The sequence below is a fragment of the Antedon bifida genome, chromosome 2 (assembly GCF_963402885.1).
Source record: "Antedon bifida chromosome 2, ecAntBifi1.1, whole genome shotgun sequence".
In the NCBI taxonomy this organism is placed as follows: Eukaryota; Metazoa; Echinodermata; class Crinoidea; order Comatulida; family Antedonidae; genus Antedon; species Antedon bifida.
This window is the reverse complement of record NC_136227.1, coordinates 6,602,165-6,619,591: the sequence shown is the minus strand read 5'-3', so window position 1 is coordinate 6,619,591 and position 17,427 is coordinate 6,602,165. Positions and strand designations below refer to the sequence as shown.

At 35.8% G+C, this 17,427-nt stretch overlaps 3 protein-coding genes across 3 annotated transcripts; 2 read left to right on the top strand and 1 right to left on the bottom strand.

Moving 5' to 3' along the window:
* The first annotated feature begins 829 nt into the window (after positions 1-829).
* LOC144836020 (uncharacterized) lies at positions 830-8,383 on the top strand. Its single transcript, XM_078691191.1, has 8 exons — positions 830-1,192; positions 2,308-2,434; positions 2,687-2,792; positions 4,178-4,395; positions 4,825-5,136; positions 5,977-6,249; positions 7,054-7,271; positions 7,697-8,383. Exons 1-8 carry the CDS (start codon positions 839-841, stop codon positions 7,964-7,966), a joined length of 1,878 nt encoding a protein of 625 aa, XP_078547317.1. The 5' UTR covers positions 830-838; the 3' UTR covers positions 7,967-8,383.
* Positions 8,384-9,874: 1,491 nt separating this feature from the next.
* LOC144836021 (transmembrane protein 222-like) lies at positions 9,875-13,208 on the bottom strand. Its single transcript, XM_078691192.1, has 5 exons — positions 13,026-13,208; positions 12,408-12,492; positions 11,851-11,970; positions 11,368-11,498; positions 9,875-10,739 (listed from the first exon to the last, which is right to left on the bottom strand). Exons 1-5 carry the CDS (start codon positions 13,202-13,204, stop codon positions 10,661-10,663), a joined length of 594 nt encoding a protein of 197 aa, XP_078547318.1. The 5' UTR covers positions 13,205-13,208; the 3' UTR covers positions 9,875-10,660.
* A 42-nt stretch (positions 13,209-13,250) lies between these two features.
* LOC144835995 (peroxisomal membrane protein PEX14-like) lies at positions 13,251-17,395 on the top strand. Its single transcript, XM_078691161.1, has 7 exons — positions 13,251-13,390; positions 13,882-13,953; positions 14,046-14,238; positions 14,589-14,677; positions 15,081-15,183; positions 15,947-16,127; positions 16,614-17,395. The coding sequence occupies exons 1-7, from the start codon at positions 13,373-13,375 to the stop codon at positions 16,969-16,971; spliced, it is 1,014 nt and encodes a 337-aa protein (XP_078547287.1). The 5' UTR covers positions 13,251-13,372; the 3' UTR covers positions 16,972-17,395.
* The last annotated feature ends 32 nt before the right edge of the window (positions 17,396-17,427 follow it).

The following is a 17,427-nucleotide window of genomic DNA, read 5'->3' as shown; positions in this document are numbered from 1 at the left end:
GTCCATATTATAAGTGCGTGCACCAAGCTGCGGAACCGGATGCGCGTCTGTGTACTGGTGAGCCTATAGGAAACGCATGACAAGAGCGCATGGGAAACGCGCGTGTCGTGGACCCATTCAACGCGTGACACTATTATTATTGTTGTCAGAGACTTTGACGATAAAAAGTTTAAGTTAGATAATTTTAATATGGAAGCTTAGATAGGTGGTGATTTCTAGTAGGCCTACAATATATGCCTAAATCGTACGCGGTCTCTCAGACACAAAAAATGTTAGACAATAAACGTTTTGAATTGAATTGACTAATTTAAAAACCTTAAATATCGATTTATTTTTGGTATTAATCTATTTAAATATCGAATGATTGGAGATTTCAGGATACAGTAAATAATCGCCTTGTTGCACGTCACTGAAAAATTCTCTTCTACGTCATCTATGATAATGAAATGTTCAATTCTTGCCTCCTATTAGATCAATATTTTCTGTTATTGATTTGAAATTTGATCGATCAAAGAATTCGATTCCAGCTTCTAGGTCGAGTAATGATATTGAATTTACATTCAGATCAGCATAATCGATAAATATTTTACGTTCGAAGTATATTTTGCTAAATTGGAATGTAAATATAATAAAATAATCAATAACAACATTGTTCTTGGACAGTTATTGAAGAAACTTGACCCAAAAATAACCACAATCATTCTCATTACAAATTGAAGCGCAATCGAAGCACCGCCTTAATATTAATAATTCCCCGATGCACTGCACTTAGTAAGTAGTGCTCTCGAGCCCGTTTTAGTAGTAGGCCTAAAAGTTATATCAAAGAAGAGGCGTTGAAATGGCAAACTTCTTTGAAACTAGAATGTTTAAACCAACTGCTTGTATCGCTCTGTTGATGTTAACCCAGTGTTATGCGTATGTGGAATGCGATATTAAGCCACCAGAAACGTCGTCTTCTCAATTCTACGGTCACCCTAACACAGCAATGTCAAACGAGATTGGCATATTGAATGCGACCCAAATAGAGTGTATGCAGCTTTGTCGAAAGGACGCACGTTGCCTAGCTTTTACGTACGCTGCTGATACGCAAGAGTGCGCGACGTTTGATCAGGATAGCGTCACTGGACCGGAACACATGGAGACGGTATCTGGTGTCTGGTTCTATGACATGCAGGGAAAGAATTTAACCCAGGTAAGAATGGAAAATGACGACCACAAAGTTGTTCAAGGATTGGTCTCCACTCTATAGAGACGCAACGCAAGGACATAAGCACAACGTAAGTGATTTGACCAATCAAAAGCGCTGGGTTACAATAGTCGCTTGTCATTGGTCAAACTTACTTGAGTTGCGCGCGTTTACGTTCTTGCGTTTCGTCCTAGTGGGAACAAAGCTTTATAAACATTAAAATATCCTAAACATAAATAGACTGTTAGACCTAATTATTGATTATTATCATTTTTCATAGATATTTTGTCGTTTTTTATTATCTTGATGGGTTGGCTCACCTTTCTATGCCAATAAATATTATATATAACCTAATAATATTTATTGGCATATAAAGGTGCGTCAACACCCCCAAGATATCTAAGTGTTATGTTTAAGATATTTTAATAGAAAGTAATGATGTTTTACTGATTCATTTCCAAGTTTTAGTAAAAATGTTTTACAGACCGTTTTACCACCGCTTTTGTATTGATTCAATGAGTTCAGAAATCCATCTGTCATTATTTAATATAACATACGGGTTATTCGATAGGATGAGACTACTGTATTGGTAAAGTCAACTATAATTATAAGTTATATAAGCACGGTCGACCATGCATGGAAATCAATATCTGAAATAACGATTCATGGTTAGATTAAATTTGAGTTATTAATTAATTTTAATTATTAATTAAATACTGTATATCTTTGTACAAAATGTCCGAATCATTTATAGTTACAACAACGACACGTCTGTTTCGAAAATACGTTCGTAAAGCTTTGTCTACACTATCAAACTAGTTTGACAAAAAAGTGTGATGTGCCCAAATGTGGTAGTGATATATGCCCAAATATAGTATAGTAGTGATATAACATCATCATATCCATATATGGGCACATCACATTGTTTTTGTCACGTAAATACAAGTTTGATAGTGTAGACAGAGCTTAAGGACGTAAGCGCAAAGTAAGTAATTTGACCAATCACAAGCGATGATGGATTATTTGAACTATCACTTGTCATTGGTCAACTCGCTTACGTTGCATAGTATTTCTAATGGGAACCACGCTTTTTAAACTTAAATGTTATAATGATTTTACAGAGTTACTTTAAAACTTGCCAAACGAGCAACGGATGTCGAAACGGCGGCTCGTGCATCAACGATTGCTCTGATCTGGGATACAGTTGCGCATGCCCAAAACAATTTTATGGACGATTTTGTGAAAATGGTATGTGCATTATTTTTACTGACAAGCCAAATCTATGCTGCTCTACAAAATAAGAGGTATGATCAGCATGAGCGATGCATGATGGGATGGAATTGAGAGAAATAGCGGCCTCACAGTTTTTATTATATATACTGGTGGCCGACCCTGGCTGTGTCCTTACCTTATATTTCTCCCAATTCCTTCCCATCGTGCATCGCTTACGCTCTTTGCGATTTTTTTAAAATACTGAAAAGTTTGTTATTTTTTATTCAGAGTTTATCCACGAATATGTTTTTAAAACAAACATTGTTGGGATATCGTCAAGAAGCAATACGGCATTCACCTACAAGAACAATCACTATCTGGTGATCGCCGGATTGTAAGTATTTTCGGGCGAAACGAGAAAAAATGACGATGTAAACTATGATATAACGACGAAAGACGATGATGACGAAAACGAAGCATTGTGGGAAGGATTTGGAAGCAAACGTCACGACGCGTACGGCTCTACGTATAGGTGATTATACGTTCGCGTCGTGACGTTTGCTCCCAAACTCTTCCCATCATGCATTTTGCAATGACGTTCCTCGCGAAATCAAGCTATAATTTGCGATAAACCTTATCGACGAAGATGAAATGTAGGCCTACAATGACGATCCGACACAATACGTAATCGACGACAAAATAGACGTCATCGACGACACATAATTTAAACGTCATCAACGACACATCCGGGTAGTGACAATAATGACGACAAACGAAGATGATTACGACGAAAGTGAATCATCTTCAGCGAATAAAAACGACATTGATGCCAATAGTAAATTAAAGCCTGTTTTCCATTAAGCGGCGAAATTATTCGCCCGATCCAATGTTTCGCAGAGAAAAAAATCGCGCTACTGCAAGAGCAATTGGTTGCGAAATTTTTCTCTTCGCAAAAGTTAAGCAGAAATAATTCTACAAAAGATGGAAAAATGAATACGCATGCGTATAAACTGACGCTTTCGATTCGCATGAACAAATTCGACTAGCTGAAACAAAGTTTTAAATGCGTTGTCATACAAAATCCAACGAAATTGGGTCAGACAACTTGATAAAAACTGCCAAACCATGACGTCATAGGTCATATAGGTCGTCGGAAATCAAAAGGTTCATAAAGCTTGATTCTCACTAGCAACGTAACGCAATCTACGCAACGTGAGAGAAAATGCCCTTCCAATCATTATGTTTGTCCCCGCCTGCGTGAAATCAAACCTGCGATTTTTACAGCACTGTTGAGTCGTCGGTTCCCACTTGAGATTACGCAATACATCACTTTGCGTCGATACGTCGCTGCGTTACGTTGCGTTGCGTTCTAGTAAGAACCACGCTTTAAAGCTTGGTTCTCACTAGCGATGCAACGTAAAACAATCTACGCAACGTGAGAAAATGCCCTTCCAATCATTGTGTTTGCCCCCGCCTGCGTGAAATCAAACCTGCATTTTTACAGCACTGTTGCGTCGTCGGTTCCCACTTGCGATTACGCAATACATCACTTTGCGTCGATATGTCGCTGCGTTGCGTTCTAGTGGGAACCACGCTTAATACGCATTAAATACGGTGGACCATAGATGACGACTAAAAAGTGGGTTTATCAACGGAGACAACTAGTCTAGTCGACAACGTCTAGGTCCTACGGCACTTTGAAATGTTCGGTTATGAGATCGGTTGGCCGTACGTCTTCTTCCTATTATCCTGATCTAATTATCACCAGTATATTTTCAGTGAAGGCGTGTCCGAATCCCTAACAAAGGTTTACAAATACAGCAACACTGATGACGTTTATGAATATCACCAAGAATTGACTGGAACAAGTGCCGTAGGAAAACTTGAGAAGTTTATAATTAATGGACAACTTTACATATTTGCTGCGAACTATAAGTCATATGGACTTACAGACTACATCAGAAATTCTTACCTTTACAAGTTCAACACGCAAACAGGTAATATAAATCGGTATCTGGATGGTAAAGCTTGGTTCCCACTATCGACGCAACGTAACGTAACCTACGCAACGTAAGAAAATGCCCTTCCAATAATAGTGTTTGCCCCCGCCTGCGTGAAATCAAACCTGCGATGTTTGTCCCACTTGTGATTACGCAATACAGCACTTTGCGTCAATACGTCGCTGCGTTGCGTTCTAGTGGGAACCACGCTTTAGGGATGTTTTAATTAATTGTAAAAATGTCCAATTATCCTGTACCTTATCAAAGATATATTTACACACTAACTATATACATATGTTTGGATGATTAATGATGTTTAATTGTTAATGTAGAAAGTAGGAAGCCTTTGGCCATTTTCCCCTGACTATGTACTCTTGTTGTATTGAGAATATGGCATAATGTTATACTTTTATTTACTTATATTAGGTCTGTTTGAACAACATCAAACATTTTCAACACAAGCTGGAAATGACGCGTCATATTTGGAATTCGATACAAACCATTACCTACTTGTTGTTAACCACTACGGCACAGCTTACGGAATTTACTCAGAGGTTTATAAATGGGATTTCGCCAGTAGTCAATTCATAGCAGACTATTCCATTCAAGGTTACGGCGCTTTCTCTGGAAAATTATTCGCAGTGGATGGTACACTGTACGCGGTAATAGTAAACTACTACGACGACGCGGCAGGGGGGCACGCGGTTAAATCTCAAGTTTGGAGAATAAAAGAAAAAAGTAAGTACATTTATAAAAATGATTATCAATTCAGTGTATAATTGAAGTACGAAAATGTTTAGGTAATGTTACCAAACAATGAGTGTGTATGCGTACGTATGCGTATTTAAGAGTTCAACTTATCTTCAGTGAGTGAGTCTGTTCGGGGGGGGGGGGGGGATGGGGGTTGGTTGGTTGGGGCGTCGCCATCAACGATTAGGCCGAATGTTTACCGGAGCGCGATGTTTAAATAACACATTTGAGGCGCATTTGATAATGTGATTGTGGGTAGGTCTACTTATTTTCCGCTTAAAACTCTGTCTACACTATCAAACTTTGTGTCAAAGTTTGATGTGCCCAAATATGGTAGTGCTATGTTTAAATATGGTACGGTGGTGATATGAATGACATCATCATGTCCATATATGGGCACATCACATTTAGACAGACAATGTAAACCGGGTTCAACACACGATTGATATCATAATCTATAATAGATATATTGCAATGTGCCGCTTACAAATAATTCGTAGCTGTTTTAAAGCTCTGTCTACACTATCAAACTAGTTTAACCAAAAAATGTGATTTACCTAAATATAGTAGTGATGTGCCCAAATATGGTAGTGATATGACGTCATTTCCATATGCAGGTATGTGCACATCACATATTTTGTCACATAATGTTTAAGAAGATTCAAACACTGAATGTGCTCATATGTCATCCAATTTTTAAAAACTTCTGGATTAAGTTCTGCAGCAAAAATTTACTCTAAATTAACTTTCTGTCAATCAATTATAATGTGAAAGAAGTAAAACTAAATAACTACGACAAATGATGTTGACATATTTTGCTTGATTCAGGGCGTTATATAGGCTATTTTATAGACCAACACAATAGAGCAATGACAGGGGCTACAGTCCAGAGTGGAAGTATGACAATAGATTACTGTTTAGACTATTGTTCGGGCCAAGGCAGTCCATATTCTGGTGTGCAGCTTTCAAGCCACTGTTTTTGCGGAACAGCATACTCAACATACGGCGAGAGTGCTGATAGTGAATGCAATAGAGTGTGTGCAGGAAACCCGCACGAAAAATGTGGTGCGTCCTGGAGGAATTCAGTATACCATACAGCAGGTTAAAAAAGACACATTTTATACACTTGCTATGCTATAATAATAATAATAATAATAATTTATTAGGAAATGACACCTTTGCATCGGTGGCACACACAGAAGTGGTGCATCCAAATTAACATAATACATCAAAACAATACATAATATGACGGATACAGGTTCTTAAACTATTTGCAAAAATATAAAAGAAAAATCATTATCAACATGGTAATACAGGTACTGTATTAAATTGTCCTACAGTATCATAGGTTTGAGTTGATAATTTAAAAAGGTATATAAAAATAAACATAAAATATATAGTAAAGAGTTTACATTACAAACCATTGTGTTTCAACATCAGGTACTGAAGACCTATATGCTGTTCAAGTAATCTCAAATAGTGTAATGAAGCTGCAGCTTGGTGTGGTTAACGTGCTTGCCAATCTCAAGGGTCCAGAGATTAATCCTGACCTAGTGCCAGGGTTGTAATTCACGACTCTTTACTTTCAACTTCACTCCCTAAGCCTCAAATGAGACTATAGCTTATAAGCACGATACATTATTAAATAGTTTATCCATCCTGTAATTGGGGAGCTTCTCGCTTTTGAGTGCGTATGAAATACAAATAAAATACACTGAGTAGGCATACTATGATGCCAATCAATAATCTTCTAAGTACAAAACAACGGCAATCATCTAAATTCATTTAAACTTTATTCACAACATAATATCTCGTTTGTACACATACTGGACTCCATACAATGAAATACGTCATTCATTAGTTAATCACGCATAACGGATTGTAACTAGCACCATCTCTTCTCAGGTAGCAAAGGATTGATACAGTCACTCGACGAATCAAATGCTGGCTCAACTGGAATCGACATTTTCACAAATGACGGAGATACTTACTTAGTTGTTGTCAATCATTTAAGTTGTGTACAGAATACAATAGTGTACATATGGGACGCATCGACTGATGAATTCAAAATTCATCAACGTATTCCTTTAGAACATTGCCCTATCAGCACTACAGTTTTCAAAGTAAGTACAATTGTAAGTAAGTACCATTGTCAGCAGTGAGTAGGCCTATACCATTGTAAATAAAGTACTGTAAGACCATTGGAATTATGTGCCATTATAAGTACCATTACCATGTGTAAGTAAGTACCATTGTAAGTACAATTGTAAGTAAGTACAATTGTAAGTAAGTCCTTTATAAATAAGTACCATTGTAAGTACATTTTAATTCTTTTCGTCTTGGGCCCCAATTGTAATATCCCCATATCAATACCAAACGCATGATCAGGGGCGGTCGCAGGACGATTTTAAGGGGGTTACCCAAGATTCCTCAGAGAGCCGTAGCTACTGAGTATTTGCGCCACAGGGCCACCCCACTACATGCCATGGAAACATCGTCTAGATTTAATTTAATCCACCTTCACGCATTGAATGTTATTTATTTACAGGTTGGTGGAGAAGTATTTATGATAGTACCCACATTCAGAAAATTATGGATTTACACTAATGTTGACGCCGACCTCTTTACTACGACATCGCCAATATTTAAACTTGAGGGAACAATGTTCGTAAAGTACGGAGCCATGACGTCGCACTCGTGTTATGGTATAACGTTTTTTGAGCGAGATGGGGAGTACTTTTTAGGTCAGTCAAATCAACGAAATGGTATTGATGGTACCAAAACTGATCCAAGTTTTAACATTTACCAATGGGTGTAGTTTGTCGAAGATCTTGCGTAGTATATAGCTTTTAGAGAAAATGGTCAACGACATTATTGCTTACAATGAAAGAATAATGCAATCATTGTTATCTCATTTGTCTGTTTTATTGTAAATTTTAAAGATGTATTGTCCCCCAAAAACATGAAAAATGAAGATTAATTAAATCAGACTTTGAAGTGTTATTTTGTAGTTTTAATAAAGTTAATCACATCCATAGAAAAAAAACAAACAAAAAATAATGTTTTCACTTATAAAATGACAAAAAATGGTTAAATTAAAAAAAAAATCCATTGGCTGGCAGCCAATTTGACCATTTTTGGCTTTAAATTACATTTTTTTCAGGTAAATACATTTTTTTTTCGATCCAATTTTTGATCAAAGTGGATAACAATTACGTTACATTAAAATGGAATATTCAACAACAATTTGTTTAAGAATTATTTTTCAGGGGGACAATACATCTTTAAATATATTTCAGCGTGTTTGACCTTTGATGATTCTCACATTTGATTGCGTAATCACAAGTGGGAACCGACGACGCAATAGTGCTGCCAACATCTCAGGTTTGATTTCACGCAGGCGGGGGCAAATACAATTATTAAGCGTGGTTCCCACTAGCGACGCAACGCAAGGACGTAACGCAACGCAAGTGAATTGACCAATCACAAGCTATGGCTTATTCGCTTGTGATTGCTAACTGTCTATAACTTCGCTTGTCATTGGTTAAAACGCTTGCGTTGCGTTTACGTCCTTGCGTTACGTTCTAGTGGGAACCAAGCTTTAGAAGGGCGTTTTCTTACGTTGCGTAGATTGCGTCGCTAGTGGGAACCACGCTTTAGACTAGACTCAGATGCTTTGTGCATTAAGCACTATATAATATCCATGTATTATTATTATGTATTGTTGGTATAATAAAAAAATTTATACATTTTTATTAAACATAATCAAAATGTCCTTTAGAAGAATTTAAACACTTATAAATATGTATATTATTATTTCATAAATCTATTATATTTACATATTATTTTGACAACTAAAAACAGGAGTTGACTTAACCCCTGACCTCACTCAAGTTTGTGTGTTTTTAAAATTTATTCTATCATTTGATAAGAACAACTTTCTCTTTGTGCATAGTCCATGTTGCTTAAATATTTTGAAATTATAGATTCTGTAAAAATATTTTATTGCACTAATAAATAGTAAATGTTTTCTCGTTATTTATGAATTACTATGTTAAGTAAAAATTTAACAGATTTTTAAAATTATAAGTATTATAGATTGGTCAACAATTAAATATTTACATACTTACAATCAAAATATTCTGTTACAACAGCAGAACCCAAAAACCAACAAAGTGTCACCTAATAGAGGTTTCCCTTGATTAGAGGTGTCCACTGAATAGGTGCCCACTGATTAGAGGTATTCCCAGATTAGAGGTGTCCACTGAATAGGTGCCTACTGATTAGAGGTATTCCCAGATTAGAGGTGTCCACTGAATAGGTGCCCACTGATTAGAAGTGCTCCCAGGTTAACGGTGTTCCCTCAATATAGGTGTCCCCTTAATATAGGTGTCCCCTCAATATAGGTGTCCCCTTAATATAGGTGTCCTCTCAATATAGGTGTCCTCTCAATAGAGATGTTCCCTTAATAGGTGTCCCCTCAATATAGGTGTCCTCTCAATATAGGTGTTCCCCCCCCCCCCCGCAATAGAGGTGTCCCCCCAATAGAAGTGTCCTCTCAATATAGCTGTCCCCTCAATATAGGTGTCCCCTTACTAATTATAGGTATCCCCTCAATAGAGGTGTCCCCTCAATATAGGTGTCCTCTCAATAGAGATGTTCCCTTAATAGGTGTCCCCTCAATATAGGTGTCCTCTCAATATAGGTGTTCCCCCCCCCCCCCCGCAATAGAGGTGTCCTCTCAATATAGCTGTCCCCTCAATATAGGTGTCCCCTTACTAATTATAGGTATCCCCTCAATAGAGGTGTCCCCTCAATATAGGTGTCCTCACAATATAGGTGTCCTTTCAATATAGGTGTCCCCTTAATATAAGTGCCCCCTAATAGAGGTGTCCCCTTAATATAGGTGTCCCCTCAATATAGGTGTCCCCTTAATATAGGTGTCCCCTCAATATAGGTGTCCCCTTAATATAGATGTCCCCTCAATATAGGTGTCCCCTCAATATAGGTGTTCCAAAGCAAAGTTCTACTGTTCATGGCAGAACATCACTATTTAACAAACTGTTTTAACAAGTTAAACAATTTCAGTATACTGCAGTTACTGCAGTAACAACATTTTATTTACTCTCTTTAACATGTTATGCAATATATTTAGCAAGCCTTTTTTCGTAGTTCATACGCACTGTTTATTTCAGTGATTGCCCTTATGAACTTCTACATTGAAACAAACTAAAATCACATGTTACTGCTAAAACAAAATGTAGCTACTGATGTAACTGCAGTATACTAGTTTTCACATGATCCCTATATTACAAGTCAAACTGGAATCTACACAAAACAAATGTTTAAACGTAAGTAAATTTTCATAATGACTAATTCCACAAAAAAAATCAGTATTACAAATACAAAAAGTAAAACAAATTTATACAAAAAACTTAAAAGTGAGAATTTTTACCATATATACAAATATCAGTGCAGTGTTTGAAAATATGTTACAGTTGAGATATGATATCTAGAATATTAATACCAGTGCTATTATTATTCCGTATACAATCAGCGATGGTAACCATGTTTTCACAATTCCGCAAGCACTGAAAAATGGCAAAAAACAATTGTAATTTATATGACAGAACAAGTCTAGTCAGCAAAATGGAGTGGCCAGACAGTAAGGCTTGGCAATACAAACTAACAAGTATAGTTTTATAATGACAGGAAAGTTAAGTGGCCAAGTAGTAACTATAGCCATAAAATTGGCGCAGGTTCAAGTCACTCCTCAATCATAGTTCTGGTGGTAGAAGATTCTTGGATGAGATCTTATTATGCACTTTAAAAAACCAGTGTATTTTTCAGAAGAGTAGGAAGGGGACCCTTAGAGGGGAGTAAAGTTGTCTGTGTAGAATCCAGCCAAGTGGGAGGTTATTAATCTTGCATTTAAAAATAAGATTTTTGATTTTTAGGACACTATTGAATGTAATAGAGAGAAAAAGAGACACTAATTTATACACTCAACTCTCCCAATACCGGACTCTCTGAAAACCGGAACTCTCCCAATACCAAACTTTTCCTGAACTCCAAACAGTCCCAAATTCATTTTTACCATTAAAAAACCATTCCGAATACCAGACTTTCCAGAAAACAAGGCATATTTGGCTAGCCAAAAGGCATCCGGTATTGGGAGAGTTGACTGTATCAATAATTAATATAAAACAATATACGTACCCAACATATTTGCCTTGAACGAACATCTTGGCTGCCAATTTAACCATGTTCCAATGTTTGCTCTCCTGGTAACGCATATCATTTAGTGCCATAGCAACATGAGAGTGACAGTTATCACAGCATAGATTATGCTAATGAGGTAAATAAGTTATCCTTTATTACCAGATTTATTATTGATTTTATCAAATTTATTTAATGTCATTTAAAAAAATAGTTAAAAATAGTACAGTTTTAGGAGAATAATATCTTAGCATTTATATAATAATTAAGCATCATAATTGTGAAGTGACTGTCGTCACGGTTGAACGTGCACCTACTTCTTTGATAGGCTCTGCAACAAATAATCACTAACCGCATGGTTAACCATGCCGATAGATAATAATCTACATGCACAGTTGACCATACTGATAGCCTTGTTGCATCTGTATACAAATATAAATGAAATCTTGGTCTGCAGATGATTAATATATTTTTAAATCTTACTATTCGTGTTTTATATTCTTCTGATGCGTCAAATATTGATTGATCCCATAGACCTGGTTTTTCCATCCGTGGTTTACATATCAGGTACCGTGTTGGTTTACCAAATGCCATACAATCCTCCTACTCCACAGTAAGAAAAGAAAATTAGTGGGGCTATGCTAAAGGCTCTGTCTACACTATCAAACTGGTTTGACAACAAAAGTGTGATGTGCCCATATATGGACATGATGATATCATTACTACCATATTTGGGTACATCACTAGCATATTTGGGCATAATCACACTTTTTTTGTCAAATAGTTTGATCGTATCAGAATCAGACCAACATTTATTTCTTCCACATAAAATAAAAAATATCCTCATGATTAAAAATAATGTAGACAGAGCTTTAATAAAAACTGTAAAAATTGCATTGTAAATTTTCTAAAAATAAGAGCTCAGGCCGGGTGAGGGTCACCCGACAGAGTTACAGACAATACACTCAGTTTGTAAGTAAAATTGTTTTCAGACTGTGAAAATACACACAATAATAATATTTAAATTTGTCTTGTCTTACCGATACGTAATATGGTCCTGCAAAGTCACGTATGATGCCTGCAGACGTTGCAATACCCATGTGTCCAATGAATGGAAATAGCCACCTATTATTAATATGCATAAATTTAAATTTAAAAAAGACATAAAATGTTTCAAATCATAATTATGTGCAGGGTCAATTTTTTTACCATCAGAGTCATACATCACTGGAATTCTCTGCCTGAATATGTAATACAAGCCTCTTCAGTGAACATCTTTAAGTCTAGACTTAACAATGCCTTATTTTCGGCTAGAAATGAAATAGGCACTAGCCTAAACTATTTCCATCAAACATTTAATAAGTGTAAGTGTAATTAGGGCCTAGGCCTAGGCCTATTTTAAAATAATAATATAGGCCTAATTTAATAAAATTTTCGTATCCCTAAAAAAGTATGGAGATAAAATGCAGGGCAGGGTGTTGTTTACGTATTGATGATGCACCGGTCCATTGTCTAGAATCATACTAAAAAGTCGGGCTAGGCCTAGGCTGGGAACCTTTGACTTGATTCCGGCCGACCGGCTTGTTGTTTTGCTTGGCGATCAAAGTCTGGGTGGGTGGGACGTGTAGAGGCCTGAGTGAGAAGTTATAACAACTTACGTTAATAGAGGAATTGGTGTCCATACTATACAATAAGGATATCTAGACCTTTTGTGATCAATCAATGGATGCTGAAACATTTGAACATTACTAGAATTATCCATTTTATTTCGTTTATTTGCTTCGTGAATTTCAACCTCAACTCTTTCTTCGCTGTCAAAATTTTGGTTGTCGGCCATTATTTTTTTTGCGCATACTATATATAGAGGGCGACATCCATGTTAAAATCATCAAATTTTAAAACGCGAAACACAGTAGGCCTATAAATATGGAGCCTGAAATATGATGTAGAAATTGTTACAAATAGACGTTTTTTTTGTAATTGTACGAATTAGTTTTTTTTTACTATGTCATCAGATGTTAAGGTAGGCTTTAATAAAGGAGAAAATGTATCATTTAGTAATTATTACTCAACAGTAAGTGAGGCAAAAGTCTCAACCAACCAAGTCAACTTTAAACTAAAGCAACACTAGCTAGGAGGGCCTAGCTAGGCCTAGAGGCTAGCTAGGGCCTGAGTTGGGCCTAGCTCCTTCTAGGTAGTAGACACACAGGGGGAACCGAGACAGGTTAAAGGTGTAGTTAGTACATGACATACACCCTGCAGGCAGGTCAGCCAAGTGGTTGAACATATGCCACCACCACCAGTTTAGTGCAGAAGGTGTGTGGTGAAGAACCCTAAACAGGCCCTCAGGCTCAGCTTTGTACATTTAAAGTAAACAAAAACACATAAATATAAATAAAAAAATATTAAATATTATTATAAATATTATTTAAAATCACTAATATAATAATAATGTTAATTAAATATATATTTTGATATTTCAAATTGAAAAATTAACCATTTTTATTCTTTCAGTCACCTGTTCCGCAGATGGATAATCCACTGCTGCCAACTGAAAATACATCTGATATTCCACGGGAAAAGTTGGTATGTCATTTTATGAATGATTAAACATATTTTAGGAAATATATTAGACTTTTTTTTTTGTAAATCAATAATCCTTATTGTTTTCTTTTTAGATCGAAACAGCCATTAAATTTTTGCAGAATCCACAAGTACAGTCCAGTGCTGTCTCAGCTCGTAAAGCATTTCTGGTAAAAAAAAGTTTGACCGATAAGGAGATAGAAATCGCAATAAATAGGTCCGGCGTTAATAATCAGGTCGCTCCGTATAATGCTGTAATACCTGCTGTCCCAGTCTCACACCCAATTGGTAATGTACTGTATTGTGTTTTATAATTATTTCAAATTATGATATGGTATTATTATAATAGTAATTATGGTTAATTACGCTGTTTAAATTGTGATGATGTCATCTATATAAAATTATCAAAATTAAATTTTAGTTACACTATAAAAATATTTTACAATTTGCAGAAAATTTAAGTTTGGCCTTCTTTCGTTTTTTAAAATGTTTTATCCCACTCTATTCGATCGTTTATTTACAAATAGTTTCTAAAATCATGTTGCCAAAATGACGACTTGAAATGAAAAATATCCAGGCATCATATTAGAATAACAAAACCTTTAATTTTGATGTGATTTCTTTATTATTTTTTATAGTATCCTATCGACCCCAAGGATGGCGTGGATATACGGCTCTTGGCGTGGTTGTTGGCAGCCTTGCCTATTGTATATACAAGTTCTATAAGGTGATATTAATATTTGTGTATTTAGTTATTCTCTTTGAATTTGTATAGTACATCTATTTTTTTTTTACATTTCATGCCAGTTTCAAATGTATTTCCATTTTTTATACGTTCTATGGACAATAAAGAATATCAGTATTCTTTATTCAAATCACACTCGCGGTGAAACACTGAATTGCGGCCATTTTTAAAATGTTTTTTTTAAAATCAATAACATTTGTATAAAACCAAACTAAAAGTTGACATTAAATCAGACAACAGCACAATATTAAACACTTTGAAATTACAGTAATGATTGTATTGTAATAGTGTAATTAAAACAATTTCTGTCTATCAGTCTTAACCAAATCAATTTGAAAATATAGAATTGATGTAACAACTCTCAAATTGCTTCTTTTTTTTTCAGAATGTAATTGCACCATTTTTAATGAGGAAACGAGAACAGGTTGAAGCCCTTAAGGCAATGCAAGAGACAGTGAAAGAACTCAGGGACAGTGTAGCAGAAACAGGTAAAGGTGTTAAGATTCACCATGATGCGATATTTCTTTTCATACATAAGTTGGGGACCCCTCATGAAACGTCACAAAATAAACATGAATATTCATTAGTCATATCCATAAGGTGTGACGTAAGAATTGAGCTTACTACAATTCCCTAATGCAAACTCTTTCCGTCGAGTCGTCTGTGTAGTCGAGTGGATTAGACTATCGACTTTACATTTTGATGTATGGGGTTTGAATCCCATGGGCAAATTCTTTTACCTATATAATGAGAGAGATTATTTAGAGGGTTAGGTTTAGTTATATTTAGGAAGTAGTTTTCACATAAGGGGTCCCCAACTTATGTACGAAAAATAAATTTGCCACAAGCATGGGACATCTTACAAAGTATCCAGTATGTCCGACAACGTAACAACAAAAGAAACTGACTGTAGCATCAAACTTCTTTATACCTTGTTTTTATGAATGGATGCAGATTTCTTAATTAAAAAAAAATGTATAATACTGTAGTTAGGGGACTAACATGTCAGTTAAATTCCAGGGCAACACACATGCACAGTACAAACTCAGGACACATCTCGGAAGAAAAGAACAGGTCTCGTCGGTGTGTTTTTCTTGGGAGATTTTCCCGAAAATTGTCTTCACACTATGCAAACCTGGGTACCAAAAAAAAAAAAACCTGGTTACAAGTTGTTACATTTTGCAGATGTGAAAAGGGTTTATTTACATTTTTCTGAAGATAGTTAAAGTTGATTTAACTTTCTTTCCATAGTGAATGAGGTTCAGAAAATGGTCGACAGCATGAAAGTAACTCTGAATAAGCAAGATCAAAAGCTGGACCAGCTAACATTGGATGTTGCCAGGAATAAGACGATGGAAGCCACCGTAAAAAGTATTGACATCGGTGATATCAAAAGTGAACTTGTTTCGCTCAAAGGACTTGTGTTAAGCAGGTACAAGATATGACATAATCTGGGGAGTATTTTGGGTGACACTTAACACATAGTGTTTACTGTGACACCTGAAACATGTTCTAGGTTGACTCTTAGTGTCATAGTAGAGGTTTCATGCATCACATTACTGTGAAATCTGACACATTACTGTGACACTGGGTTGTTGTGTTCTAGGTTGACTTATACTCATAGTGTCATTATAAATGTTCCATGTGTCACTTTACTGTAACACATGTTCTAGGTTGACTCCTAGTGTCATGGTAGAGGCTTCATGTGTTGCATTACTGTGACACTTGCAACTTGTTCTGGGTTGACTCCTAGTGTCATGATACAGGAGAACTTACTGCAGTATTTTATTTTTAATGAATCCTCTTGATTGCCCATCCATGCCCACAATTCCTCTTCCTGAATTTTACATAATTCCTGAAACCTAATCATCTGATGTATTTTTTACCCACAATTCCTCCTTATTTTTGTCTGCTTTAGAAACCAATTTCCCCGTACACCGAAACCAAGCCCAATCCCAGCATGGCAGATGGCGTCCAGTAAACCGAATGGCGATACAACATCCTCAACCGAAACTCAGCCTGCAAACCACGTAGAACAGAGCGTTGATAGTGAACAAACTAGCGAGACAGTATTATCAGAAACTGGTACTGATGGCCAAGGCAAAATTGCAAGGTCTTTAAGCGGTTCTTTCGAGGGGTCACTCAGTCCAAGTAAAATTGTACAGGGTACATATGAGAACGGTGGAATGCCGATTAATAATCACTTGGTCAACGGAGATAATTTCTCCGAAAATCACAATGACGATTCAAATAAAAGTGATGATTCTCTTGATTAGATTAAAATAAATAATATTTTTAATTGTAACAAAATTTAATTGTACTTTTTAAATGATTATTGGTCCTTTATTGTTGTCAACTATGTCACCAAAGACTACTAGAAAACGTAACAAAAATGATAAAGAATATTTTTTTTTAAATAATTTTAGGCTTTTTTAAATACTGTGAATTCTGAAAATCACTGGACAACCAAGAAAAACATAAATTTAATGTGTCTAAATATGGTGTAATAATCATGTTTTTAAATACAGTAATAATTTAGGTATTTTATGTTTGTTTTTTCAAGGGCCCTTTCCTTCACTCACTAAAGATGGTCGATCGAATAAATAAATATATTAAACAGATTATTTTTGTTGAAATTCGAGTGACAGGTGCTTTTAAAATTAAAATGTGTAATTCAATAAAAAATATAATGTATAAGAATTTGTTGTATACTTGTGTTTGTGTTCTCTGAC

Bases quoted from the DNA above. Each gene is read 5' to 3' on its own strand.
- LOC144836020 (XM_078691191.1), top strand. From the start codon at position 839: ATGGCAAACTTCTTTGAAACTAGAATGTTTAAACCAACTGCTTGTATC. The intron at 2,435-2,686 runs GTATGTGCATTA...TTTTTTATTCAG, and splicing joins TGGACGATTTTGTGAAAATG to AGTTTATCCACGAATATGTT. The intron at 7,272-7,696 runs GTAAGTACAATT...ATTTATTTACAG, and splicing joins TCAGCACTACAGTTTTCAAA to GTTGGTGGAGAAGTATTTAT.
- LOC144836021 (XM_078691192.1), bottom strand. From the start codon at position 13,204: ATGGCCGACAACCAAAATTTTGACAGCGAAGAAAGAGTTGAGGTTGAA. The intron at 12,493-13,025 runs GTAAGTTGTTAT...TATTAATAATAG, and splicing joins ACACCAATTCCTCTATTAAC to GTGGCTATTTCCATTCATTG. The intron at 11,499-11,850 runs GTAAGATTTAAA...TTACCTCATTAG, and splicing joins AAGAATATAAAACACGAATA to CATAATCTATGCTGTGATAA.
- LOC144835995 (XM_078691161.1), top strand. The intron at 14,678-15,080 runs GTGATATTAATA...TTTTTTTTTCAG, and splicing joins GTATATACAAGTTCTATAAG to AATGTAATTGCACCATTTTT. The intron at 15,184-15,946 runs GTAAAGGTGTTA...TTCTTTCCATAG, and splicing joins GGACAGTGTAGCAGAAACAG to TGAATGAGGTTCAGAAAATG.